This window comes from Lepidochelys olivacea, assembly GCF_965140295.1.
Source record: "Lepidochelys olivacea isolate rLepOli2 genome assembly, chromosome: 3".
Classification (NCBI taxonomy): domain Eukaryota; kingdom Metazoa; phylum Chordata; order Testudines; family Cheloniidae; genus Lepidochelys; species Lepidochelys olivacea.
In genome coordinates, this window is record NC_140413.1 from 164,141,635 (window position 1) to 164,169,344 (window position 27,710).

General features: G+C 40.8%; 2 protein-coding genes across 3 annotated transcripts in view; one reads left to right on the forward strand and one right to left on the reverse strand.

Annotated features, from left to right (window-relative positions):
* The window catches only part of SPATA17 (spermatogenesis associated 17), a 146,855-nt gene extending 135,903 nt beyond the window's left edge, over positions 1 to 10,952 (reverse strand). For both annotated transcript variants that reach the window (XM_084624449.1, XM_084624448.1), the window contains exons 1-3: positions 10,834 to 10,952; positions 6,293 to 6,382; positions 4,227 to 4,308 (exon numbers count right to left, since the gene is read on the reverse strand). In XM_084624449.1, the coding sequence (XP_084480575.1) occupies positions 4,227 to 4,308; positions 6,293 to 6,382; positions 10,834 to 10,901 (240 nt within the window). In that variant the 5' untranslated portion in view covers positions 10,902 to 10,952. The remainder of the gene's footprint in view (positions 1 to 4,226; positions 4,309 to 6,292; positions 6,383 to 10,833) is intronic.
* A 212-nt stretch (positions 10,953 to 11,164) lies between these two features.
* The window catches only part of GPATCH2 (G-patch domain containing 2), a 182,907-nt gene continuing 166,361 nt past the window's right edge, over positions 11,165 to 27,710 (forward strand). Inside the window, exons 1-2 of the mRNA XM_084624428.1 lie at positions 11,165 to 11,359; positions 24,379 to 25,092. Coding sequence (XP_084480554.1) covers positions 11,304 to 11,359; positions 24,379 to 25,092 — 770 coding nt within the window. The 5' untranslated portion in view covers positions 11,165 to 11,303. The remainder of the gene's footprint in view (positions 11,360 to 24,378; positions 25,093 to 27,710) is intronic.

The window sequence follows — 27,710 nt, forward strand, 5'->3', positions numbered from 1 at the left end:
AACAAATATGTTCATAATTTATACTCTCTTTAGGTACATAGTCCTGAAGCCTTAGAATTCCTTTTATTTTACAGGGATTTCTTGCCCTGTGGGCTGTGTTTCATAGAAAAAAATCTGAGCTACTATTTAAAAAAACAAAACCCAATTCCTTTCCTGCAGGACAAGGCCCCAGACTGTGGAAGAAATTGTCCATTCAGTCCAGCTTGCATCATAAGGGTAACCAGAATGAACACAAAAGGTTAATTAGAACTTTAACTTGACAAAAATAGTCAGAAAAACATATATTTTTCTATTATACCTATCTTTAAAAAATAGTAAGATACATAACTAATTTGCAGGATGACTCCATAAAGTTATAAGCTCAGTTAACTTTATTTACTGGATTTGGGCACTATGAGGGAGGTGCACTGGAATACTAAAAACTGAAAATACTAGTAGTGATGCACATATGGAGAGCAGATCTGATGAGCCTGAGCCTTTGCTATTTTCCGCATCAGTGCTACTTTCATTTCACAATTTTGAATATAATAATTAAAAGATTTATTATCAAGTAATCATGGGTATTTTGTGCATATGCTTTACCTTGTTTGCTGGCAACTGATACCAATCTAGTCATTATTAGCAGACAAATTTTAGAGACCAATTATTTTTTTATTTAACAATTATCATGTCCACCACATCCTGTTTAATTATCAGTAGAGTCATTAAAATAATTAAGAAGAGTTTAACACAAAATTTACTACTATTTTCACTTAAATTTGTCCTAAATTGCTAGACCATTTCATTGTTTAAAATATTCCAAGTTGAGCCAGCCCAGTGGTTTAATAAAGGTAGCACAATATGCTAGTGCACAGAAAATTTAGGCACAAGACTCAAGTTCATTCTCTAAATCCAAGGGCATAAATATGTGGGAGCAGTGAGTTAAGGAGCCTATTGATTAATAGGGAGAAAGATGCACTTGACATCATTCTGAAGAAACTCACATGGCTAACTCAGAAGTTGTACTGACAGACTACAGAAGTTGTCAAATCCAGTCCTCCTCAGCCAAATTGCGGGTAAGTACAACATAAGATATTGAGGGGGGTGAAGTTCCACTTACCACTGTACAACTGAGAAGCCTAATGGGGTGTTTTTGTTTCTCTTTGAATCATCTGGCATTGGCTACTACCAGAAACAAGATGGATGGATGATCTGATCTAGAATGGTAAATCCTATTATCCTGTGTTTTAAATATACAGGCTGTTTTGCCTTTATTTGTCCTCTATCACCTTCCAGAACTTCAGGGGAAACTTGAGTCCTGCGGATGATACTAAACTGGGAGGAGTGGTAGATACACTGGAGGGCAGGGATAGGATACAGAAAGACCTAGACAAATTGGAGGATTGGGCCAAAAGAAATCTGATGAGGTTCAATAAGGATAAGTGCAGGGTCCTGCACTTAGGACGGAAGAACCCAATGCACAGCTACAGACTAGGGACCGAATGGCTAGGCAGCAGTTCTGCGGAAAAGGACCTAGGGGTGACAGTGGACGAGAAGCTGGATATGAGTCAGCTGTGTGCCCTTGTTGCCAGGAAGGCCAATGGCATTTTGGGATGTATAAGTAGGGGCATAGCGAGCAGATCGAGGGACGTGATCGTTCCCCTCTATTCAACATTGGTGAGGCCTCATCTGGAGTACTGTGTCCAGTTTTGGGCCCCACACTTCAAGAAGGATGTGGATAAATTGGAGAGAGTCCAGCGAAGGGCAACAAAAATGATTAGGGGACTGGAACACATGAGTTATGAGGAGAGGCTGAGGGAGCTGGGATTGTTTAGCCTGCAGAAGAGAAGAATGAGGGGGGATTTGATAGCTGCTTTCAACTACCTGAAAGGGGGTTCCAAAGAGGATGGCTCTAGACTGTTCTCAATGGTAGCAGATGACAGAACGAGGAGTAATGGTCTCAAGTTGCAGTGGGGGAGGTTTAGATTGGATATTAGGAAAAACTTTTTCACTAAGAGGGTGGTGAAACACTGGAATGCGTTACCTAGGGAGGTGGTAGAATCTCCTTCCTTAGAGGTTTTTAAGGTCAGGCTTGACAAAGCCCTGGCTGGGATGATTTAACTGGGAATTGGTCCTGCTTTGAGCAGGGGGTTGGACTAGATGACCTTCTGGGGTCCCTTCCAACCCTGATATTCTATGATTCTATGATTCCTTAGAGCCCATGTAATTTGAAAAATCTCCATTTGAAGCAATTTCATCTTGTGCATGGGAAAAATTGTCTTTTAAATCCATCCTTCAGACTGATGTCCTTTGCTGCTCCCTACCATTTTCTAATTTCTTGACCTCAGCTTCAAGATACCTGCTTGCCCCCATTTCTAGTTTTTCTCTCCCATCATTGTTGCTGTTTCTGCCCAGTTCTGTACATAGACTGGGAGACTTATAAAATTATGTGCCCTGCGCAAAATTATGTGTTACAGTAACCACAATTAAAAACACTTTTCATTTGTTAAGAACTTTTGCAGATGCTACATAATTAATTTAAAGGGTAGAGAGCTGGTTTATTTTTTCTAATGTTTGTTACTGACAGACTGCAGGGAATTTGTGTTAATTCGAAAGAGACTCAATCTTGTCACAAAACTGAATTGTCAGGGCAATTATTTGAAGAGAAACAATAGAAAGAGAATCAGACCACTAAGAGCTGAGGTCAAACAGCCTCAAAAGGCAAGGCAATAGTGCAGGGAACCACTAGGTGAAGAATAGTCTTGCAATTCTTCCTCCATGTCCCCACCCAGGAAAATGATGATGTGTTGTTCCCTTTGTGTCCCATTTGAGAGCTCTACGTCAGAAACTTTGTCAGTCTGTATCACCGCTCTCAACGCACCTCCCACATATAAAAAAATAAATAAATGACTCAACATCAGATGATGCCATTACTATTTTAACCACAAACTGATTATGATCTACCAAAAGATTGGCATTTGAATATGTGAATGTCCAGAGACATCTGCCTATGTAGATCTGTCGATCTGAACAAAAAGTGACATTGACCCAAGTGCAGAGGGCCAACATAAGGCCTATGTGCCACCTGTGTCCCACAAAAGCCCTCCAAATAAGTCTGTGGTCAGGTGCCAGAAACAGAGACTGATGTTCCTTGATTCTGAATCTTGAATGTCAAGATTAAACTGCTATCTTCAGAATTTTACAGTATATGTTTTTGAGCTACGTCCAATCATTTTTTTTTTAGAATTTGTTTAGAACATTCACCAGGGGGTGACTATATACCACTTAAGTCTCACTAAGCACACATAGTCACTTTTCAGAGGAGAACTCAATTTAAGCATGTAGTTATCCACTCTGCACAAACAAACTGCAGTAAGATAAGAAGTTCCTTGAAAAACATGGCCCAAAAAGATGACTCAGTCTGATTAACTAGCTGGTCAACCAGTGGGGAACAAGTCAACAGTATCTAAACTATTATTATTTAGTACTCTACATTTTTTTCTTTCTGTGTATTTTTATCTCTATACTGAAAAACAACAATTTGGCTTCAATAAAATTAGTCAAGAATAAATGAAGAACAAATTACAAAGTATTGGAAAAGAAACTGTTAACATAAATTGATAAATTAGTAACGCAAACTACTGATTAAAAATCTTACCATTGTATGTTAAGAGCAAATTGTCTTTTTCTTAATTTTCTAAACCTCTGAACAGAGGTTTAAGATAGTGTGCTATGATACATTTCTATCTTTAAGTCCATCAAGGGAATTAGATTGGCTGTGATCTGCTGTGTGCCTCAAGGCAAAACTTCAAATATTTCAATGTTCATTAAGTAAGAAATTTAAACCACTAAAACACAGAATAGCAATGTCTAGAGATATGAACTTATACTCTGTTTTTTTCAGAATTAAGAGTACTGCCAGGAAAACAGTACTTCCAACCTAAAGCCTCTTTCCTGCAATTAGCTCAACACAGGTAGGCTTTTGCAAGTGCAGAGCTCATTGCTGGACTGAAGCCTAAGTCTCCAATCCTGCAAACAGGTATGCATGTGCTCAACTTTACTACCATGAATAGTCCTATTGAAATCAGTGGAGCTACTCATGGTAGTTAAGTTAAGAATATGCATAACTGTATGCAGGATCGAGGCCTAAACTCTCAACTTTTGTACTTGAACCAGGGGCAAGTTAACGAACAGCTGTGCATTTGAGAGATAAAATATCTAAAATAATTGTAAAACCCATTTGTTACCTCCACCATTTTTCTGAAGTGTTTTCTTCCTTGATAGCCTCTCCACCATTTCTGGATAATAATCATCATTTTGTTCAAATACCTAAAACAAAATATTTTGATTACAAATGATTACATTGAAAGAATAATATATTTATAAGTTACATTGGAAAGATTTTTCCAAGATTTTAGGCAATGCTGTATGTTATCTATACGTATTCCAAAAAGTAGGTTACAGCAAACTTACTTAAATTTAATCTTATAAAAGTTATTCATTATTAAGCATTATAAAATAGACTTAAGAATGGGTGTTTGTGTGACTGGTTAAAAAATTCATGGAGAATACAGTTAATACTTCTGAATGGTTCAGAACTTTTTTTGGTCAAATGGGAAAATGTAGAAAACTGAAAAATTACTAAAATTTTCAATTTGGGGGTTGTTAAAAAATTGGATAATAAGGAAACAAGTTTTGGCTTTGTTGATATTTCTCCAAGGGAAAAAAAAAATTCCCAGCCAGCTTAGGTGCTAGCATAACAACTTTGCTTTGCTTCCTAATACATTATGAGACAGATTATGCAAAGATTTATGCATATGACTGCACTGCACCTTAAGTGGGAGCATTGTCCAGCTTGCCAGGGGAGGGGAAATAGTGCGTTTCTAATGGGGGGTTGGGAGAGGGACTTAGAAGCTTCTTCAAAAGGGGGAATGGGTCAGTATGGCGATGCTGACTCATCCCCAGGGACTGAAAGGGTTGGGGAATGGAAAAGAGGTGAGTCTGGCAAGAGAAGCCCCTTTTCCCCACACCAGGCAAAGCAGCACCTACCCTTCCTCAGCTTGAGGTGACAAACTACCAGGTATGATCAGATCCTGCAGTGAGCATCATCCTAGTCGCTCCTTTGTAGGGGGGGTTGCGAAGGAATTTTTTCCTCACCACCAGATTGGCCTAGGTGGAATGGAGTTTTTTTGCACCTTCCTCGCAGCAGGTTCAGGGAGGGCTTTGTTATGGTGAGTCGGGAAGGGAGTTAGGTTTTGATGTTGCAACTCATTATGTAAGTGTGGGGCAGATGTCCAGTGTAGATATTCCATTAGAAAGGGATACAGTGACCAGATAAATGGCTTGGCAAAGGAATTAAAAAGGAGGTGGTTTGTGAAAGGAGTGGAAAGGGGGAGGGCGCGTTGGGACTCCTATGACTGATACAGCAGGCAATACTGGCATGGCACTCCTATGACTGACTCTTGCCCCCCCTTTCTTATAGCCTACCTTAACCGAGGGGGGGCAGGATGCTAAGGTCCCAGCAATGGGTTGGCTGGGGGACCTGGATAGAAAAGAGGGGGACTGGCGGATGCTTCTGGGTAGATACTGCATGATCATGGAGCTACCTGCACTTTTATCTGGCGGGTAGTCCCAGACATCTAGTAATAAAGTTGCATCCTGATTACAACCATATCAAGTGTCTCCTGTCCTTCTTTTGGTATTGTCAGACAATGACTACTTTAAACATGTGAGTAGTCCCATTGTTCCCAAGTATGTAACACTTTGGAGAACTAGGGCCTCCATTTTTAATTACATGATCACATGCTATTTCTCAAATAATAATAATAATACCTAGCATGCCAGAGTCAGCAATAGAACCCTGGTCTTCTACTAGTGCTTTATCAAGTAGGCCACATCATGCAATTCTTTTCACATCATCCACAAAATCTGAGGAAGAAAAGTTTGTACAATAGGCACTCTTGATGCACAACATGCCACCTTTTTCAAGTCAAACTCAGCTATCCCTAGAATACTGGAAGAGTGTTCTAAAAAAACGCTATTTCCATATCATTCATCAACTTTTGGACCTCAGCAATTTTAGCTGTATAATTTAAAAAAAAATCACAAGGATTTTTTGCAATGGTAATATATATATATTACTATGCTACTCAGAATAATCAGAATAATCATTTTTGTTCACATTTTACAGAAACATTCACTTTCAGAGAGAGAGAGAAAGAGAGAGAGAGCAAGCTAAGTATAATATGTGAGAGTTTTGGAAAGTTATGAGTGACTGAAGATAGGGGTTAAAATAGAAAAAAAATCACAGTACCTGATGTATGCTCGGACTCTGCATCCTCGAAACCAGCTCTGGATTCGTACAGCAGCATTGTGCTCTGCTTTTCTGTATTCATCTACAGCTCTGAAAACATTTTTTCAAAATAATCTTTTTGTGATTACCATTCTCAGTAGTTTACTTTAAAATCAAAACAATGAATCAGAGAGATTTTTTCATCTACATTTTTTTCTTAATGGGACAATTTGTGTTCTTTTAAAACCTTTCCTCTCCCCCCACCTCCCCACTTTAACATATTACCATTCTTAGGAATGATGCAAAACAAAATATCCCATGATGATTAGATAGTTTAGAGATAATTAAAGCCCCAATCCTGCAAGGAGAACAGTGCAATGGCTCTGCTCTATTTTAAGGATTTTATTATAAACAATATAAAAAAATCTAAATCTAAATTCACAGGAAAAAATGAAGTTATTTTGCATTCTGATTATGCATCTTTGTTAACATTCTTGGGAGGGGAACATAAAGTAACATAGACGACCAGAAGTCATGAGGGATGAAGAAAGAAGGCTAAAAAAATTTTATGTAAAAAAATGTAAAACATCCCAGTTGATGGGTTCCAGATGGATCCTGATATTTTTTTTTAAAAAGGAAACATTTAAAAGAAATTTTTAGGTAGGATACTGCAGTGTTAGAGGAATTGCAACTTGTGTGCTGACACATTAATTTTATGTGATTTTTTTCTAATGCCTGAGAAACAGTTCCCAGATACATGTGATATTGAACACTGATGCCAATATGTTATGAACTTCTAGACTTCTTATGCTTTAAATGAAAAATGTGGATAACACTTTATTTTAATGGTGTATTAATTAGTGCTGAATTACAATAGAAATCCTATAGCACTGCATAAAATATGACATGGACATGAATATCAGATAAATTCACTATGATCAGTATTATCACAATGAGTACTAAATGAATTAATTATGTAAAAGTAAGGGCCTGATCCATAGCCCACTAAAATCAATAGAAAGACCCATTGACTACAATAAGGTTACATCAGGCTCTAAATGTATTACCAAAGCTGTACTGAAGCCACATACAGTGAAAAAAAGGCTGGGAGCTCATTGTCATCTTAATTAAAAGTATCTACAATAACAATTGAAAATCCAGTTCTGGCTGAAACATTTTCAAGATAGGTGATTCTGGAAGAAGAGGTAGAATTAGACACCAAGTGAGCAACTCATTTGTCAAATCTTTTGTCATTTCCTACATCACAGCCCTACCTTTTCAAATATTCAGCATATATTGCTTAACAGCTATTTCATGGGAAATGTTCAGTGAGATGAAGATGATATTATTAGTTCACCACCAATACTAGAGTTTTCACAAAAGGAATGGAGAAGCATGGTCATGGATGAGTTTTGGAGACTTTGTAGAGGGCAAAATGGTAGGATTCAGAGATAGCATCAATGTGTTCAGTGGGAGGGGGAAAGGAAGAAAAGAGCACACAAGTATGATGATGTTGCAAGCCCGGGGAATGCAGAAGCTAATGGAATTGCCAATGGTAATGAGAAAGGGAGGACAAGGGAGGTTTGGGGAGGAAAGATAAGGATTCAGTTTTCAATTTCTGGTGGAACAGGTCATCCAGGAAGAGATGTTAGTGAGGCAGCTGAAGATATGAGATGAGAATAGGCAGAGAAATCGAAGGATACAGGTAGGTCTGAGAGTTGTTAATGGTAGAAGCTGTATGATAAATGAGTATAAGGTAGATGTAAAGAAGAGAGGAGGGCCAAGTGCAAAGACCCTAACAGAGATTCTTAAGGAGCATTCAGACAAATAGTGCCAGAGAGAGATGCAAGGGAGAGACTGTCTATTAGAAGAGCCATAACTGTGACAAAGGCAAAAGACAGATCAAGAACAATAAGAATGGGGAAGAAGACTTGCTACGTGGCCAGCAAAACACCCTTAGTAACATTGTTAAGAGCAGTTTCAATCCTATGGGGCAGAAACCAGCTTCAGAATCATTTCTAGTTTCTGTTTAATTATATCTTTTCATAATAAAGTATCAATTAACAATTATTAAATTGCTGAACTAAACTATTTGAAATTATACTTTAATCTTTATTGAAGCATTACAATCACATTTTTATTATTTACTATCACCTTTTAAAATTATTTTCTTATTGCTTCTCCAAGCTGCCCTCAGTACACTTAGTTGGGTTAGAAGAATCTCATTATTTAAAGTTTGCTTTTTGAATGTGATCTATTCTGTTGGTATGTAATTTATTGTACTAGTTGGTAATTTCTTGTTTACTTCTCCATATCAGACAGATATTACTCTTACACTCTTTCTTGTCATCACTGTACTAGATCTGGTTTGATGGCTCTGTATGTTGTTTGAAAGTTACTGTATCTTTTGTTCTATTTTCTCTTGTAATGTTTATCTTTTGGTAGTGAAGAGCCCTTGCCAACATTCGAAAGATAACAATTGGAGCTAGGGTTTGGTTTTCACCTTTTAAACTGCACATTCAGTTTGAATGTCAAGGGTTATCTTTACTCCATTCACAAACATTTACTGTGACTTATGCTTCCAAGTAACTTTCAATAACATGAAACCAAGGCAGACACAAAATAAATGTTATTTAATGCACTTTGATTACCTATAGTATTTTGCATATTCAAATACAACGTATTTTGAAAACAGACTACATTCAGAATAACTTCACACAAAACTGATTTCAACACACAATATTATGGCTCTAGTCAATATAATTATTACTGACTCATAATCTGAAACTGCAAAGTGATTCAACTGTGAAATTCAGAGAGAAAATAGGAGTGTCACACAAAGGTCTTGAAGCAGCTGATCAAGGTAATTAGCATATCAATATATTTAGCAAACACTGCAAAGTCTGATATTGTCACCTATTAAAAATCTCAAAGAGATGGACATAATTAATTCTGTGTCCCTTTTATATTTTAAATATATGTGTCAAAAACACAAATCTGGGTGACTTTTTGCATTTTTAATTGGCTATAGCTGTAAGAAGCACGTAAATTGTCTACTTAGGTTTACAAGCAGTATGTCCAGAGGTTACAGCTTGAACTGCAAGTCAGGCCTTCTGGACTCTATTCCACGCTTTGCCACTGACACACTGTCCTTTAGCACACTTTCCATATCTCTCTTTATCAGGAGTAGGGAGGTGGTGTTATCTCTGTATATGGCATTAGGGAGACTATGAGTGAAATACTGTGTCGAGTTCTGGTATCCACACTTCAAAAAAAAGAAAAAAAACTGACAAATTGGAAAGTTTCAGAAAAGATTTACAAGAATTATTTGCGATTTGGAAAATAGGCCTTATATTGAGAGATTTAAGCAGCTCACTCTATTTAGTTTATCCAAGGAAACATTTAGCGGTAATTAGATCACAGTGTACAAGCACCTACACAGGGAAGAGAGTACAGATAGTAGACAGCTTTTTAATTTAGCAGAAAAAGACATAATAGGATCCAATGGCTGGAAGCTGGAGCTAGACAAATTCAGACTAGAAATAAAGCACATTTTTAAACAGTGACGTTTATTAACCATTGCACCAATTTATCTAGAAACATAATGGATTCTCCATCACAAGACTGAATCTCTTTCTAAAAAATAGCGATAGCTCAAATAGAAGTTACGGGCTTGAGGCTGAAATCACTGGGTGAGGTTTTATAGCCCTTGTTATACTGGAAGTCAGAATAGATTGTCATAGCGGCCCCTTTGAGCCTTAAAAATCTACGAAATCCCTTGATAAAATAGATAACTATTTAAGCACCAATTATTTTGTTTAGTTCTGGATGAAACATTATTCTCATCTCTAAGGATCTTCCCATTTAAATAGTGTGTTGTATAAAATGCTCAGGAAACTCCAAAAGTGGATGCTAATTTAGAACTGTTAGTTACATACATTATTTTAGTGAAGGATTTGGGACTCCATTTTTGTGGTATAACAACACTCTCCTTAATAAGCAGAATTACAATTGCCTTGGTTTCCTAGGATGGCCCTGAGAATCACTTTCTGAGGTTATGAATCATTTAGTCACAAAAAAGTGTTCCCCCAGAAGAATGGTATTTTGCTGTACCGCAATGGGATTTTTATTCAATCTAGCGACATTTTGATATGATGTTGCTTTGGTGCAGTGCGGTAATATACTTGATACGACATGGCAACATTTCCACATGGCATGATAACTATACGCTCTTTGGGACACAGATCACCTTGTATTCTGTGCCTAGCACCAGGGGGTCCTGATTCTAATTGGGGCTTAAGGGGGCCTGGGGAATATAAATATTAAGCACTGACAGTGATCTGAGAGTGCTAACTGGACATGGCAACGTCCCAATGACAATGCAACACTGCGCTGGTGCGATGTGGTGACCAGGGGACTTTCCATGGGGGTGACCTCGCAAGGTGCCACCATCATTTGGAGAACCAGTGTCCCATCCCAGTGCGCTGGCCTGACCCTTACCAGTGCTCCTCCCCAGAAGGCCAATGCAGGCCCATGGGGGCGGGGGCAGCGGGGCCCGTTACCTGTTCCTATGGAAATATTCCTCCCTCTGGCCTGGCAGCCTCCCTTGCAGCCTGGCCAAAGTGGCCATGTTCCCCCTGCCCTGATGGTGTACAGGCCGTCACCATGGCAACCAGACCGTACCACCTGGCCGAGGGGGGGGTAATTCCTCCATACAGGCCCCGACGGCCCGGGGGAGGGGGCGGATAGGTAGGACACGCTGTAGTGCTGCGGGGGGGTGGGGCGAGAGTGGTGAGCGAGACCCCTCAGCTATGGGCCGTACCATCCGAGCTCCACCCCGGCAGCGGGATGGTTGGGTCCTACTTCCTGCCGGTGCTGTAGCCGCTTCCGGGCTCCCATCATGGGGGAGTGAGGCGCGGGCAAGGAGCGATCCCGACACCCCTTCTCGCTCGCCCGGCTTCGGCCGCCTCCCCGAGTCTCTGCGAAGCGGCATCAGCTTCCCCGGGGAGCGGCCGGGGGAGGCGCCGGGTTCATGTTCCGGGTCGCTGAGCCCAACCCGACCCGAGCTCAGGCGGCGAGAAAGAGCTGGTGAGGCCGGGCTGGACGGGGGCGAAGGTGGGGGGGGCTGGCCGGAGCGGAGCGGGGTGGCGGCGGCGGCTCCGCGGTTTGGAGGCAGAAGCTTTCCCGGGGGCACAGTGCGCTGAGAGACAGCTTGCTGGGGCAGGGGTACGTGTGAGAGCTGGGGGGAGATTGTGGGGTTGGGCCGAGGGGCGGATTCCCCGTCTCTGGAGTTGCTCCCTCTAGACGCCGCTATCCCACTCTGCCACGAGTGGCTCCTCCTTGGGGCTCATACCCACACGTCTCCAAAGCATCTGGCGCCAGGTATTTTATTTAAATCGTTGCCGCTAAGGCGTAGTTTGACTTCTGTATTTGGGGGAGGGGGAAAGCTCTAGGCAGGACAACGGGGCATGCATAGGGGGTTGTCGTTGGGGAGCAACCCCCCGCTGCTCGTCCCCAAACTACACCCTTGCTTTGCCGTGGAGACTCTTTCCTCCTCTCCTTTACCAAAAGTCTCGCTTCTCCTTTCTGAACCCTCTCCCTCCCCTTTTGCCCATCGGACAGTGTGGCTACTGGTTACGACCAAACTGTTGATATCCTTATAAAGAGGATTGCAGGCATGAACTATTGGCAAATTTGTCACATGAGATCTTTCACCTCTCAATCACCTGCTATTTTATGGGTGAACAGTGGGCTGTGTGCAAAAGGATTTGCTGCGCCCAGACCAGGAGATAAAAACCTATCACCTTAAATGTGTTGTTTATATTGTATTAGAACCTGAAGGGCCTGGTCCCTTTGTGGTATTTGCTTTGCAAGTATACATTTAGACATGGTCTCCACTCTGAACACCTTAAGTTTTATCTGAAACAAGACTCAACAGGTGGGCTTTGCAAACAATAGAAAAGGATAGCAGTCGTTTTCCCGCCGGGTAGTGCCAAATAATTTATTTTTATTATAGGAGTAGAGTAGGGGGAATTTGACAAAGGAAGTAGAAAAGAAGGGGAAGGGAGGGAAGGCAAGAGGGCCACAGAGTGTTGAAATGTTCCACTGGCAGTGGAAGGACCAGAGAGGGTTAGAAAGAAGATGGGGCAAACAACCAATTGACAGACAAAATGCATAGTTGTTTGCAGTGTTGTAACTATGCTGGTCTCAGGAAATTAGAGAGGTGAGATGAGTGAGATAATTTTTTTTTTTTATTGGACCAACTTCTGTTGGTGAAAATGACAAGCTTTTGAGCAAAGAGCTTGAAAGCGTGTCACTTTCACCAACAGAAGTTGGTCCAATAAAAAACATCTCTCTAAAATGAATAATGTCCACAGTCCAAATTGAGAATGCAGGCTGCTGATATCATCAATATTATGAGAAAGTGATTGAAGACCCAACCACAACTGGAGCATTATAGAATTTTATACTGGGTTGTTATGAAAACTTCATGTACTGCTAGCCCATCTTTTTCTGCATTAAATGTTGGAAGCATCCTGGCTGAAAACATTGTGCAACCATCATATAAACCTTTCATTGCAATGAGTTAAGAAGAAGCTTGAGGTGTGGGAAACTTTACATGACCACTACACCAAACATTGATTAAAAAGTGTTAAGATTCTTGTGGTGTTAAACTTTATGCACCCAATGCAAAGCTTTCTTTCCTTACACGTTTTTCACTTTTTTGTATCATTCAGAAAATAAGTTAGTTTCAAAACAACCAAAGAAAACCTTTAATATGCATTAGGTTCATTACAAAGACTGGAAATGAACACAAGGATGTTACAGTCCCACTGTTCTGATCAGATCTGTTAGTGTAGACCAAGATTGTAGGATGTGGTCTGAATGTCTTGTGGCTCCTTTCTGGTCTCTTTCATGCAAACAGCATTATTATTAAAATTCTAGAGAGTTTTAACAGTTACTTTATGCTACTATACCACTAAAACTGCTCAACAGTTTTTGTTCTAAATTAATAAAGGAATTGTTGGAAAAGTTTAGTGTTGGTTTAGAATTGAGTTAAAGGTTACAGGAAGAATTTCAAGGAAGGTTCCAAGCTAGGAAAAGAAACAATGGTAGAGCTTCCATCTGTAGTGGTGTCCAGGTTACACAAATATTTATTCTGGATGTGTGTGTGTGTGTACATGTATACATACACACACACACATATACATACATACTGTGGTCTTGGAGGAAAAGTGTACCAAAGTCACTTTCTTTTTTTTTAATTGGACAAAAATAAGATATTATACTTAATCTTTTGAGCCAAAGAGATATGTTTCAAAGGCAAAACCAAGTGACATACCTCCAATTAAAAGTTTTGTTATCTTACTGTTGCAAATAGTTTCCCCAAAATTCTGTGAAAATTATATTTGCTATTCACAGGAGTCATGAAATAATGTATATCCTGAAAGAGTTGGCACTCTGAGACAGCACAGTAACATATTTCACACTGATTACTAAATGATTGTATGTCCTCTATTTTACTTTTATGGGTGATAACATACTATAGTCCCCCCCCCCTTTTTTTTAAAGAGGCAGGTTATAATGGTTACTAACAACTACAGAATGATCAATCCATAGTGCTAAACTTGATTGTAAGTGCAGGGTTTTATGGAAGCTGGCTATATTGGCCTGAAGATATTGCCCAGAACAGTTTGGTTTTGAGAGAAGAATTCAAGATCTAGTTATCTTTTTGAATTATAGTTTGCCAGCTCTGAAGGTCTGCTAAATATACCTTAGACTACTGCTCAAACCATTCACCCCTCATTCCTCTCTACACAGGTTATCCAGGAAGCTGTGCTTTGATGGAAATCTATTTTAGTAAAATTTGTAATATTAAGGAACCAAAGAAAATTAATTTCTCATGGTATAGTACTTGAGCTTTTGCAGAAGCCATACCTTTAAGCTTCTTGAAACATTAAAGTTCTAAAAAAGATAGTTATAAGGAGAATTCAAGAAGATAATTCTTTCATACCTCTTTAGTCAGTTTCAGCTGTGTGTTTTGCTTACTCTGGATGGCAGAAGTCTATATCTTAGTTGAGTGTTTCTCAGATATCTTATCAGTACACACCCACCATTTAGGGAAAGCTTGTATTTTGGACACTTTTTGGCTCTTTGATTATTCTGATAATGATTTTGTCATTCCAGCATATAAACATTGTCTAATGATTCAATTAGTTCTCACCTGGACAGTTAATGAGGTCTTTATAGCAAGGTTTTGTTGCTGCACTTTATTTCATTCCATTTACATTCATATCTAACAAAGAGCCAAGGTAGTTCTCATTTTCTTTAAGAAGTTGTGTCAAACATGATATTTCATGTAAAAGGCCTTGATATTTTTTTTTTTTTAAAAAGTGTAATGGTAGTTTTAATAGTATCGGACACTAAAGTATTTTGATGTTGAAGTGATGTACATATATTGTAGCTGCTTTTGTTTATCTTGGAAAGAGTATGGTTTGTTTCTGATAGTGCATAGAAGAAAGGGGTCAACATTTAGTAAACTCCATTAAAATTGTTTTAGATAAACGTGTAGGTCACTGGAGGCAAACTACACTGTTAGTGCAGCCATATGACCTGTGAGAGAAGATACGTTTTTTGGCACTGGCTGTGGTCAGTTGCTGTAACTGTGTTTTTACAGTCTAATGTTAGGCACCCTGAACTATGGGTTATATATTAAAAATATTTTGGGGAAGGTCCAGGTTGTGTTATACTGTATATCCATATTATTAACAGTCCTGAACTTTAACTTTTGTGACTGAATGCACTCTGTATTTGCTGTTGACAATCTTTTTCATAGATTCTGTGGTGTCCCTGAAAATAAAGGAGTTAACTTTTCAAACTGTCCCAGAAACACACATTTCTAAATGTCTCTTTTGGGCTAGCCTTTGGATAATACTTCAGTAAAAATAATTCATTCCCACCTGCAAAGTATAAGATTGACTGTCAAGTGTGCACAAAATAAAAAGCCAGAAAGGGATATGCTGATAAGTATTAACTTGCTGGAAAAACACTGCAGAATGTTAAAAGTGGTTTCTCACTATAAATAAATAGAAGCAGTTAGTCTGAACTTTCTAGTTTCTACTCCCATTCTTTAATTCATACAAAAGAGAGATGAGAGAACTGTTAAAATAAATCAAATGTACTTTCTTGGGTTTTCAAGAGTGGCAAAATCTTGAAGTGAGCTTTGTGTACCCTACAGTAAAAACCATGCTGGGAAATTCAGTTATAACTTGGTTTGTATTCTAAATGTGCAGCATAGACTTTGATTTGACAAGACCAAGTAATCATATAACCATACTAAGTGAACATGCTGAAATGTCTGTAGTATGAGTTGATCTGGTCTTCTACACATGCCAAACCAAACATATTTGGTATTGTAAGACAGGTAGGTTATAGCCATGTTGTAATTGTTGTGTAGACGAGGCCACTGAGGCTGGGTGGGTTTTCTTCTGTTAAGTGAGAGGTGCATTAGGATCAATTAAAAGATTTATATGTGGGGAAAAGAGTATTTGTCAGTTAATTGCAGGTGCAGATGAGGCTCATAAAACTTGACTTACAATGGGAATTGAGAACCTTATTGCCTGATGCTTTTTTATTTTTTTCTCACTGATTTCCTAAGCATGTTCACTTCAGATGAGTTTTCTGCTCTGAGTGGGCACAGTCCATGACACATCATACTTATATCAATAGGTATTGAGAAATATGATAACTTAAAGTATGTAATAGGGCTTCCTATTTGACACATCAGGCAATGATATTAGAAGTCTAATTAACATTCACTAGGACTGTGAGGGCTTGTCTACACAGGGAGATTGACCAGCAAAACGGTAGAGATATAATTATACTTCTATAGCTATGCTGTTATACCTCCCCACATGGACACACTATTTTGGAATCCACTAGTGTGTCCACATGGGGAATTATACCAGCATAGCTATAGTGGTATGATTTTACTGCTATTGGTTCTACCAGTCAGTTTCCCCATGTAGACAAGCGATAAGTAAGGGAAGGCCAAATCCTCAGAGGTGTGGTGAACACAGTGAGATACTAAGGGTATGTCTACACTGGCAGAGTTACAGACCACGAGTTACAGCGCCGCTCAGAGAGCACTGAAGGGAAACCGCTGTTGTGTGTTCACACTGTCAGCAGCCTGCGCAATAACATGTTCACACTTGTGGCACTTGCAGCAGTATTCAGAGTGGTGCACTCTGGGCAGCTATCTCACAGAGCATCTCTTCCTCTTCTGCCGCTAAGAGTTGTGGGAAGACGGAGGGGGTCGCGAGGCATCCTGGGTCCTGTCCCAATGCCCCGTGATGCATTGCTTCGCATCCCAGCAATCCCCATGCTTCCATCAGCATTTAGTGCCATCTTTAAATAGTTTGTGTACTGCGTGCTCTGCCTCTTCAGTCTGCAGGAACGGATCCCGCACTGTTGGCCAGTCTGCTGCTCGCTCTGACCAATACGTCATGAGTGGTAGTGGAGTTATTCCTTAAACTACAAAGGCAAGAGAAGTTCCACATTCATTTTGTCACGCGTACTAGCTATGACACGAGATTGCTTATAGCATTCACGGAGATGTTGACCACTGTGGAACGCCACTTTTGGGCTCGAGAAACAAGCACTGAGTGGTGGGATCACATCGTCATTCACGTCTGGGATGACGAGCAGTGGCTGCAAAACTTTCGGATGAGGAAAGTCACAATCATGGGACTGTGTGAGGAGCTTGCCCCAGCCCTGCAGCGCAATGACACGAGAATGAGAGTTGCCATGCCTTTGGAGAAATGCGTGGCGATTGCATTGCGGAAGCTGGCTACCGATCGGTCGCTAAGCAGTTTGGAATGGGAAAATCGACCGTTGGACTTGTGAGTCACATTGTGGATGGCTTTGCACAAATGAGCTTCCCTAACTGCAGAGGGGCGATAGATGGCACACATATTCCAATTCTGGCACCAAACCACCTAGCCACTGAGTACATTAATTGGAAGAGGTATTTCTCTATGGCTCTCCAGGCACTTGTGGATCACCGTGGGCATTTCATGGACGTTAACGCAGACTGGTCCGGAAAGGTGCATGTTGCATGCGTTTTTCGGAACACTGGCCTGTTCAGGAAGCTGCAAGTAGGGACTTTCTTCCTGGACCAGGAAAATCACTGTGCGGGAAGTCAAAATGCCCACTGTGATCCTGAGAGACCCTGCCTACCCCTTAATACCATGGCTTATGAATCCATACACGGGGAACCTTGACAGCAGCAAGGATCGGTTCAACAACAAGCTGAGCAAGTGCAGAATGACTGTTGAGTGTGCTTTTGGCCGTTTAAAGGCCCGCTGGCGCTGCCTATATGGGAGGCAGGACCTGCCGATGACAATATTCCTATGCTTGTAGCCACGTGCTGTACGCTTCATAATATTTGTGAAGGGAAGGTTGAAAGCTTTATTCAGGGCTGGATTGCTGAGGCTCAGTGCATGGAGGCTGAATTTGAACAGCCAGAGACCAGGACTATTAGAGGGGCGCAGCATGGGGCCATAAGGATCAGGGATGCCTTGAGGCAGCAATTTGAAGCTGAAAGCCACTAATATTTGTTGCTATACTTGGGAGTGCAGTGCTTGTAATGCTAGGAGGTGATTGTGGTTGGTGCAGAAAATGCACTGTGAAGGTTTAAGAAAATTGCTTGTTGCTTTGCAGGGCTCGGTTGCGTTCAATTAATGGAATAAAGATTACTTTCAAACCAAAACAATTCTTTTATTAAAAAACAACTGGAGGAGACAAAAGAAAATCAGCACTGTGGAGGATGGGAGAAGGGAGGGTCCCAGGAGGAGGTGGGGTCCCGGGATGGTTAAAGATTTGTGTAGCTGCAGGGATCATATCCAACCTTGTCCTTTGGAGTACAGTGCAGTGGGTACTGTACTTCAGCAGGGCTAAACTGCAGCGGGACTAGAGTTGAGAGCAGTCGGTACTGGGAGTCCACATGGCTGGACTGTGATGGGGCAAGAGTGGAATGCAGCGGGTACAGACGGGAGCCAGGATTTTGATAAGAGTGTGTTGGCAGCGTCTGGAGGGGGCGCATTGGAAAGAGTTTTGCGACAGCAGCTGCAGGGGAGGGCGGGCGCAGAGCTGCTCAATTTGCAGTGCTAGTAGCACCTGGGACATGTCTGCTTGGTGCTCCATAACATTTAAGAGCTGCTCCATGGCTTTGTTCTGGTTCGCCACGTTCTCCCTTCGGTCCTCCTTCTCACTGTCCCACTACTCCTTCAATTCTTGTTTTTCGGCTGTGGAGTACATCATGACATCACACAGAAAGTCCTCTTTAGTTCTTCATGGCTGCTTTCTAATTCTGCGCAGCCATTCAGCTGGCGATAACAAAGAGGAAGGCTGGGCTCCCAAAGTCATATCTGTGAAGGCAAAGTGCAACATTTTACAGAAGCAGTATTGTTTGCAACACACAGAACACTGATTCAGTGATTTAAAACACAGCCAGCATTCACATACCTATCACTAACTGGCTGAGAGAGTCAATCAACAGCCTGTTCTGCCGCTCAGACTAGGCATGTGGTGGTACGTGCCTCATACAGAGACAAGCCTGCTTTCTGTAACCTTCCTGTCCCCAACAACTCACCTCAGCAATTTCCAAAATCAAATCCACTTGCCAAGGACCTCCTCTCCTGTTTGAACTTCGCCAAGATCCGACAGCTGTGCCTGGCTAGCCTCCTCCGGGGTAGAAAAGAGCTCCTGGCTGCATGCATCTCTGACCTCTGAGTCATCCGCTGCCTCTGGGTCCCCCTCCCCCTCCACATCCTCATCCAAGATTTCCTCCTCCTGGCTCAGTCCACTCTCGACTGGCATGCGAGCCACCAAAGTATCCACAGTGATCTTCGCAGTGGAGGTGGGGTCGCCACCGAGTATTGCATCCAGCTCTTTGTAGAACCGGCAACATGTGGGTGCAGCACTGGAGCGGCTGTTTGCCTCCCCCGCCTTGTGGTAGGCATACCACAGCTCCTTCACTTTGACCCTGCATTGCAGTGTGTCCCGGACATGGCCCCTTTCTGTCATGCATCGTGAAACCTGTCCATAGGTATCATCATTCCTACGGCTGGAGCACAGCTGGGACTGGACAGTCTCCTCTCCCCAAATACTGATGAGGTCCAGCAGCTTGGCATTTCTCCAAGTGAGGGATCACCCGGTGCGTGGAGCAGACATGGCCACCTGGAAAGATGCACTGAGACCACTGCATGCATCACTGAGCAAACAGGAAGGGGACTTTCAGAATTCCAGAGGAATTTATGGGGTGGGGATGACCACTGGTCACCTGAAGGTAGAGCAGTAGAGGTCAAATTGATTACCAGAGAGGCGAGAACCGGCATTGTGGGACACCTCCCAGAGGACAATCACAGCACTGTAATCGACCAGGGTGTCTATACTGGCACCGCAGCGCTGTACTCCCGGTGTACGCCTCTTGTCGGGGTGGGTTTTTTTTACAGCACTGCAACTGCACACTAAGTGGCTTGGCAGTGTGTACACCTCGGGAGTTACAATGCAGAAAGCTGCTTTACTGTGCAGAAACTTGCCAGTGTAGACTGGGCCTAACGCTTTGGTCTAGGCCAGGGAATAAAAGCTCTTTAAATAGACTGTATTCTAATCAAGTGTTGTTCAACAAGGAACAAAGGTCACACTGAAGTGCTTTATGTTCTTGATGAGCAGTCTTTTGCCAACCTAGGTATTTTGAATTTCATGAAATGTTGAATGTAGTGAGTGTTATGCCAGAGATGGGATAGTGCTAATTTTTTTTCTAAGTGCTGAGTTTGATTTATAACTGCCTATATGCTGATGAGAATTTTTTTTTAAAAAAAAAAAAGCTGTGTTGTACCCTGAGGCTCCTCTCATGCCAAGTTAAAACAATTTGAAAACCCCCTTAATACCTGTGAAGATGCAGCTCAACACTTCTTTTGTTTTGTGAGTCTGAAAAGATATGACAGGTTTCAGAGTAGCAGTCGTGTGAGTCTGTATTCACAAAAAGAAAAGGAGTACTTGTGGCACCTTAGAGACTAACAAATTTATTTGAGCATAAGCTTTCGTGAGCTACAGATGAAGTTGTCTTCAAAGGTGTTGAGGGAGCTGTCCGTCACATAAAGCTAACTTAACTGAAAACTTAAAAACCCACCCCACCCCCACAAACAACCAAACCATTTCTCCACCTGTAGGTAAGGCCAAATGTGCTCCTATGCTAAGGCCTTCTCTACACTGGGTTTTCTGTGTGTGGTTTTTTTAAATTTATTTTTATAGTCACTGATATACCTGTATTGGTGCAAACCATGACTTGCATTGCTTTGAAACCTGTGTATGCTGCTGTGGTGCAAGTCATGGTTTGCATTACTACAGCCACAGTGTTGGCTAAAATTTGTAGTGTAGACAAGTCATGAGAAAGGGAGAGAAGGAGAAGATGGCAGAAATAGAGAAACTTCTCAAATCTAAAAATGTAAAAACGGACGTATTCCAATATTTTCCTATATAACTAGGTTGTCAGCCAATCTGTAGATTTGATTGGCTACCAGTTGCTTTATTCTATCTGAATTTTCTGATAGATAATGCTTTATTTGCATTACTACCTCTTTCGCTGCTATCGCCTGTAGTTGTTTCTCAAAAGCAAGGAAAATGATTTCTCATGAGAACCAGAAGGACTAAGGAGAAGCAAAAAGTACTGGTACCTGATTTGTGTCTCTTGCTCAAAGGTGAGTGCCAAAGGGTGCACAATCCCTGGAAGGTGCTGCCAAGGTGTTGTTTGTACTTAGCAAGGGGCACAGGAAATGTCTGGTTATGTCAAGGTGTAATAGAAATAAGAATTCAGACATTATAGCAGGCGTAGAAAAAGAGTTGAGAAGTGAACATATGTACAGTTTAGCATCATGTATTTATCAAAATTGAGATAGTAGACTGCACTAGTCTGTCTTTATGATTGTGGTGATATGTCTTACAGCTGGCACAAATTATTTTCTTAAGTAACTTTCTGAAACTACTAAAAGTAGCAGCACAGTTCAAGAGACTTCTCCTTGTAGGTAAAACATTTCATGGTGAATTTGAATTTTTTCAGAACTAAATTAGAATTCACCTAGTACTTTTGGTCCATAGAACTCAAGAAATGTAAGAAGGTGGTGGTATTCCCATTTTATATGGGGAAACTGAGACACAATGAGTTAAGTGAGTTGTCCAGGATTATACAACAAGTCACAGCAGAGCAGGAAAGAGAGCTCAGATCTCCTGCCTCATGTTGTTGTGTAACCATTGGACCATCCTGCTTAGCACCTTTAGGCCTGGGGTCAGTGACGGGTGAGTGAGTGGGGGAAACTTGTGGGCTGTATGACTAAACTCTGTCTCCATTTGGAACCTGCTGACATTGGTAGAAAATTGCTGACTCATGTCTCCTTTCGTACTGTTCTAAAACTATATGAACAGCTTTCTTCTGGACACCCACCTGCGCAATTTACTGACCAGTGTTCTTCCACTATACGTCACCAGGCATAATACAGTAGTGAGCACTAGAAGAAAGGAGGCTAATTACTTTGGGGTGTCAGTCTGATCAGTTTGTTTTGATTTTTTCACGTGGGTGATCTGCAGTAAATCTTATTGTTTTGGTTTTAGTGTTTTTTGTTTTTTTTTTATTCGAGTGTGAGCCTACTGAAGTATACTTGGTGATAAATATAGGAATATCTACATTGCAATTAGATGCCTGTGACTGGCCCATGCCAGCTGATTCAGGCTCCCAGGCTACAGAACCCTGTGTAGACTTACGGGCTTGGGCTGGAGCCCAGCTTTAGGACCCTGTGAGGTGGGAGGGTCCCAGAGCTCAGACTGAGCCCAGAAGTCTACACTGCAGTGAAACAGCCCTGTAGCCCGAGTGAGCCCTGCGAGTCTGAGTCTCTTGTCACGGGCCAGCCATGGTTTTTTAATGTTAGTGAAGTGATGTGAGCTGTGGTGCAGAGTAAAATTCTTTCCTCATAGCTGCATGATGCCTTAGTCGGATAGTCTGTGGTCTCATAAAGGTGTGTGATTCCTACTGATTGAGTGTGTAGATCAGAAAGGATAACTTTGCTTTTAATCTTCTAGAATTTCATTTGGGGAAAAAAGAAAAGGAGTACTTGTGGCACCTTAGAGACTAACCAATTTATTTGAGCATAAACTTTCGTGAGCTACATCTCCGATGAAGTGAGCTGTAGCTCACGAAAGCTTATGCTCAAATAAATTGGTTAGTCTCTAAGGTGCCACAAGTACTCCTTTTCTTTTTACAAATACAGACTAACACGGCTGCTACTCTGAAACCTGTCATTTAGGGGAAAGGTTCTCTCAACTTAATGTCACTCCAGTGAATCAATATTTTTAAAGATCAAATAGATATCAGTCATTTGGGAAGACAAAATTAGTCACGATTAAAAATATTATATAATCAAAAAATAGTGTTTCAGATTCACCTTGGTAGCATCAAGAGACAATTATCTTGTGACAACATTGTGATGTTCCCCTGGTGTGATCTGGACCAGTGATCTGCTAGATCACTCCAATCCTCGACTCTGGGAGCCAGCCTTACTCTGCTTCACTGTGAGAACCCCCACTCCCGGGTTGTTCACACACAGCTTCTAGCATGTAAGCTGCTCCAAGAATGTGAGTGAGCACTTTTGGCCAGCTGCTTCTTGGATTGTGCAACCAAATAACACTAGCCAATATCTCTGGTCCCAGACACAACCCTAGGAACCTCTGTCTTGCAGTTTTCAGTTATGCCCGCTGGATGCTGCAAGCTTGTATGAGTTCGTCAGTTTAACAAAGAAATTGATATGCACCAGGCTTGTTATCCCAAGGGGAGTCTTTGACATGCTTCAGACCAAACACTGCTTCAGGTAGAATAAACAAACAAATTTATTGACTACAAAAGATAGATTTTAAGTGATTATAAGTCAAAGCACAAGTAGTCAGATTTGGTCAAATGAAATAAAAGCAAAACGCATTCTAAGCTGATCTTAACGCTTTCAGTGCCCTTACAAACTTAGATGCTTCTCACCACAGGCTGGTTGATTGCCCTTCAGCCAGGCTCTCCCCTTTGATCAATGCTTCAGTCGGTTGGTGGTGGTGTCTGTAGATGGAGGCGGAATAGGAGAGCAAGCATGGCAAACGTCTTTCCCTTTTATCATGTCTTTCTTCCCTCTTGGGTTTGCCGCCCCTTCTCCCGCACTTTCAGTGTCAGGTGAGAATTAATTTATCGTAGTCCCAAACTGACCAAGGGAAGGGGGTGACTCACTCGAGAGTCCAACAGGTCCTGTGTTCCTGTGAGGCTGGGCTGTGTTTGTCCCATACGTGCCCTGATAAGGTATAAACTGCCCTTCTGTTCCTGGAGAGTTTTGTCTGGGCTTGTTTTAAGCCATGAGGACACATTTTCAGCCTCATAACTATATATGTGAAATTACAACCTCTAACATTACTATAACAACAATGTTCAGTGCATCATGAGTCTTCCGAAGACCCGACAAACTTTGCATTGGGTACCACACAATCGTATTATAAGGATGAACGTGGGGGTGCAGGGTGTTCCCCCAAGATACAGAGTGTCAAACATTTTATCCTAATGACAACTTTTAAAGTTGTACCTAATAATATACAATAAAGGAGTAAATATGTATATTCAATTTCCTACTTTATAGATAATTTAAAATGTGCTCACTTGCTTCTGATTGTATATTGACAGGTTTTGCCAATCTTCATAGCTAACAGATTAACCCCTGAAAACTATGAAGTTGAGATGAAATATCTGTAAATGAAAGCAATATTAGGAGGACTGCCAAAAATTGAAGGTGCTGTTGTTAAGATGGAAGTTAGGAGAGAGAGTGACACTATAAAGGGAAAACCTCCTCATAAGTGTGTTGTGGTATTGGCTGATTTAGAAGACAGCTTTCTGTAGAACTACAATGGTGTTAAAAGTGCTGATCATAAGACTGTTTGACACTGTAATGATATTGGTATATGAAAACATACTGCTGAAGTTGATGCACGTTGTAATCAGTTTTGTTTTTGTTTTTTCTTTACATACGTAGGCATTTCAGTAGGACTATGGAGGAACTAGTTCATGATCTGGTCTCAGCACTGGAAGAAAGTTCGGAGCAAGCCAGAGGAGGTTTTGCTGATACTGGTGATCACTCTCGCAGCGTGTCTTGTCTTCTAAAACGCCAGGCAAGAAAAAGGAGAGGACGAAAAAGACGTTCATTTACCACTCATCATCCTTGGGAGACTAGTCACTGTTTAAGTGAAGGTTCTGATTCCAGTCTAGAAGAACCGAGCAAGGACTATAGAGAGTATCATACTACTACTAAGAAAGACCACAGTGACTCTGATGATCAGTTGGTTGCTAAACGCAGGCCTTCTTCAAATTTAAATAACATTAGAGGCAAAAGACCTCTGTGGCATGAGTCTGATTTGGCTCTTGACAATATAGGAAACAGGACCCTGCGTAGGAGAAGAAAGGTGAAACGCATGGCAATAGATCCACCATCAGAAGTCACGAATACACTAACATTGACCCAACAACAGGATAACAGCAGAGATCAAGAAATGGATAATGATAATAGATCTTACCAACATCAAGAATTTGCCAAGAGCAAAGTGAAAAAAAGAAAACTAGCTACAACTAGGCAAGGACCAGAAATCTTGGATGAAGGCGTGGTTATAGAGAGTGAAGAACCGAATCAGGCAAATAAGGACAAAATGGAGTATGAGGAGCAAAAGGGTTCAGATGAGAACATGAGTGACAGGTGATCGATTGTTTTTTCTTTATCAACTGAAACAAAATTCTTATATTGCTACTGTAGTGGTATAGGTATTGACAAGTCTTGTTTTCTTTATTCCAGAATTAAAATGCAGTCAATAGCAGTATGTTTTAAGCAGTTAAAGTTAGGGGTCTTTCCTGATCCAGTAATACTAGAATACTGCTACTTTAAACATATTGTAGAATGTTAAATTATAGCAATTCAGAGGAAATCTGATGGGTGGCTGAAAAGGAGCAAAGGAAATAATTACTTGAAGAAAATTTATACTAATTGTTTCAATATTAAGACCAAGAAAACAGGAATTTTAAAATGTCTTAAATGTTAAGTTATTGTATTATGCATGGTATTTGAACTAGCACTTAATCACACACAAGGTAATTAAATAGCTTAGGTTTTCCAATGTCTAGGCGCTGGTGCTTTGATTGTTGCTGGTATTCATCAGAAGATTATCAGTACAGTATATGGGTACACCCACTAGACAGTCGGTGTGTCATGGGCATAAAAAGTCTGTAGGTTCCCAAGAATGCACATCACTTACAAAATGCAAAAAACAATTTATAGTTCAGAAACACCTGAGCTTGCCATTAGAAAAATGGGATAATGATGACCCTTCGGCAGTATGCCTCATCAATCTATTCCAGACGACAGGCATACCACAAGAGTAATTGTTTCCAAAGTAGTATTTTGACAACACAGTAAGATGTCATTTTCCACCACACACAAGTGATGTTACCTACAGGGTCTGATGATCCTGATCATGTTTATCCAGTGTGTTTGGTTCTGAATGCAGAACTGTGAGCAGGGCAACTCCTATTTAAGGCACAAATTCTGGCAATCTAGTGACTAGACAACAACAGTGTTCCTCATTTGTTGTAGGAGTCTTATCTAAAAACTGCATTGAATCTTTTGCTTGTTGGTCACAGTTTAGGTGTGCTGTAGTGATGGCATGCATAGGTTCTAGGCTAGGGCAAGAAGAGAGGTCACTTATTCAGTAGCATAACAATACTGGTAAGTGACTGATTCTAATTACTCAATCAACAATAAGAGTGATAGTATTTATAGAAATTGCTTTTTGTATTTTCCATCTGTTTTCTGAGAACTGTAGACAATTTTTAAATCACAACAGGAATCCTGAGTCACCTTGCCACTGAAAAGAAACTGAATTTCATAGTGTCTTCACACTTGTATTGGACCAGAAGTTGGTCTTGTTGGGGCCTTTGTGTCTGGAACGCTTTCAGATTCCGTCATGTTTGTCCTGTACTCTTGTAAATTTTTTTGTTAAATTTTAACACTTTTAAAAATGTCTTGTGCCAGCGGAGGGTAAAAATACATGAGTTTTGCACTGAAGTATCCAGTGTTTGGGTGGAGGGAGCCAAAGTCGGGGCAAATCCTCCAAACACCCAAAAAAGGGCAGCTTGCAGGTTTTAAGTACAAAAATGACTATCCCTTACGGATTCCAGTTGTCATCTATTCTTGTGCTGCAAGGGGACACTATCAGTTTAAAAAACATGCTCCTTTCTGGAAATACTTCACTCAGTAATACTGTAACAGCTAAGGTCATTATCGTTTCAGAGAAAACTTTCTCTGTTTTCCGTTTGTTGTCATTTGCCAGCACTTTACAGTCAGTTTTGCCATTTTCACCTATTTGTGTGTCTTTAACACGGCAGCAGGGGAAAGGGGAACCTTTTTTTTTAAAGATGAAAATGTGACTGCAAAACCACAAAATCTGACAAGGAGATTCAGAGGCATATGGAGTACTCAAACTGCTTTTAAGTCTAATTTTCAAATGGCTAGACTTCAACTTGATGATGTCCATTAAATGCATTACTACTAGAGGAACACAAAACATACTAACTAGCCTCTGCTACTATTGTGTTCTGAAAGCATTGGCAGAGATAAAAATGTCTTTCTAAAACTGTATGCTAGACACAAAGAGGTAAATTACTGAAAACATCTTGGTAAGATTCATGTCTTCAGTAATACTGCTGAGTAAGATTTGAACTGTAGAATCCAGATTTATCAGGTCTGCCATGCCAATTTTCATTTGTCCCTATTGAAGGCTTTGTTTTCTGGATGATTTTGCTGTGTGTATATTTCAATGGGACACATATTCCACATTTACAGTTATCCCAGCAGTAGTCCTTGTGCTGATAGTATGATGCCCCAACGGAGGCAGGGGCTTCATTGTGTTACGCTAAAAATCTACATCTATTGAGCATGCTCTGCAGAAGTCTTCAAATGCGTAAAGCTTTTATTGTATGGCAATATTCTATATAAATTGATTAAGAACAAATGCCTCAGTGAAGATTACTTAAGTACCAAAGTTCAAATTGCAAACTTAAAGGGAAGAGATGAGTATGGCTCTCTTAAGGTTTGGCCATAAGAGCAGTTTAGTTCATGGCAAGATGGGGTATAAATCTACCTTGCAGCAAACATCTGTATGAACCCTGCTGATGATCTTCAAAATGATCAATCACAGCTTGAATCTTGAAATACTATAAAGCAAATCTTAGTGTCTTTTTTCTGCAAAGTATCCCATCCTCACTTTAATTCCACCATAGACAGTTTTGTATATTTTGCAATTCTAAATGTCCCACAACTTT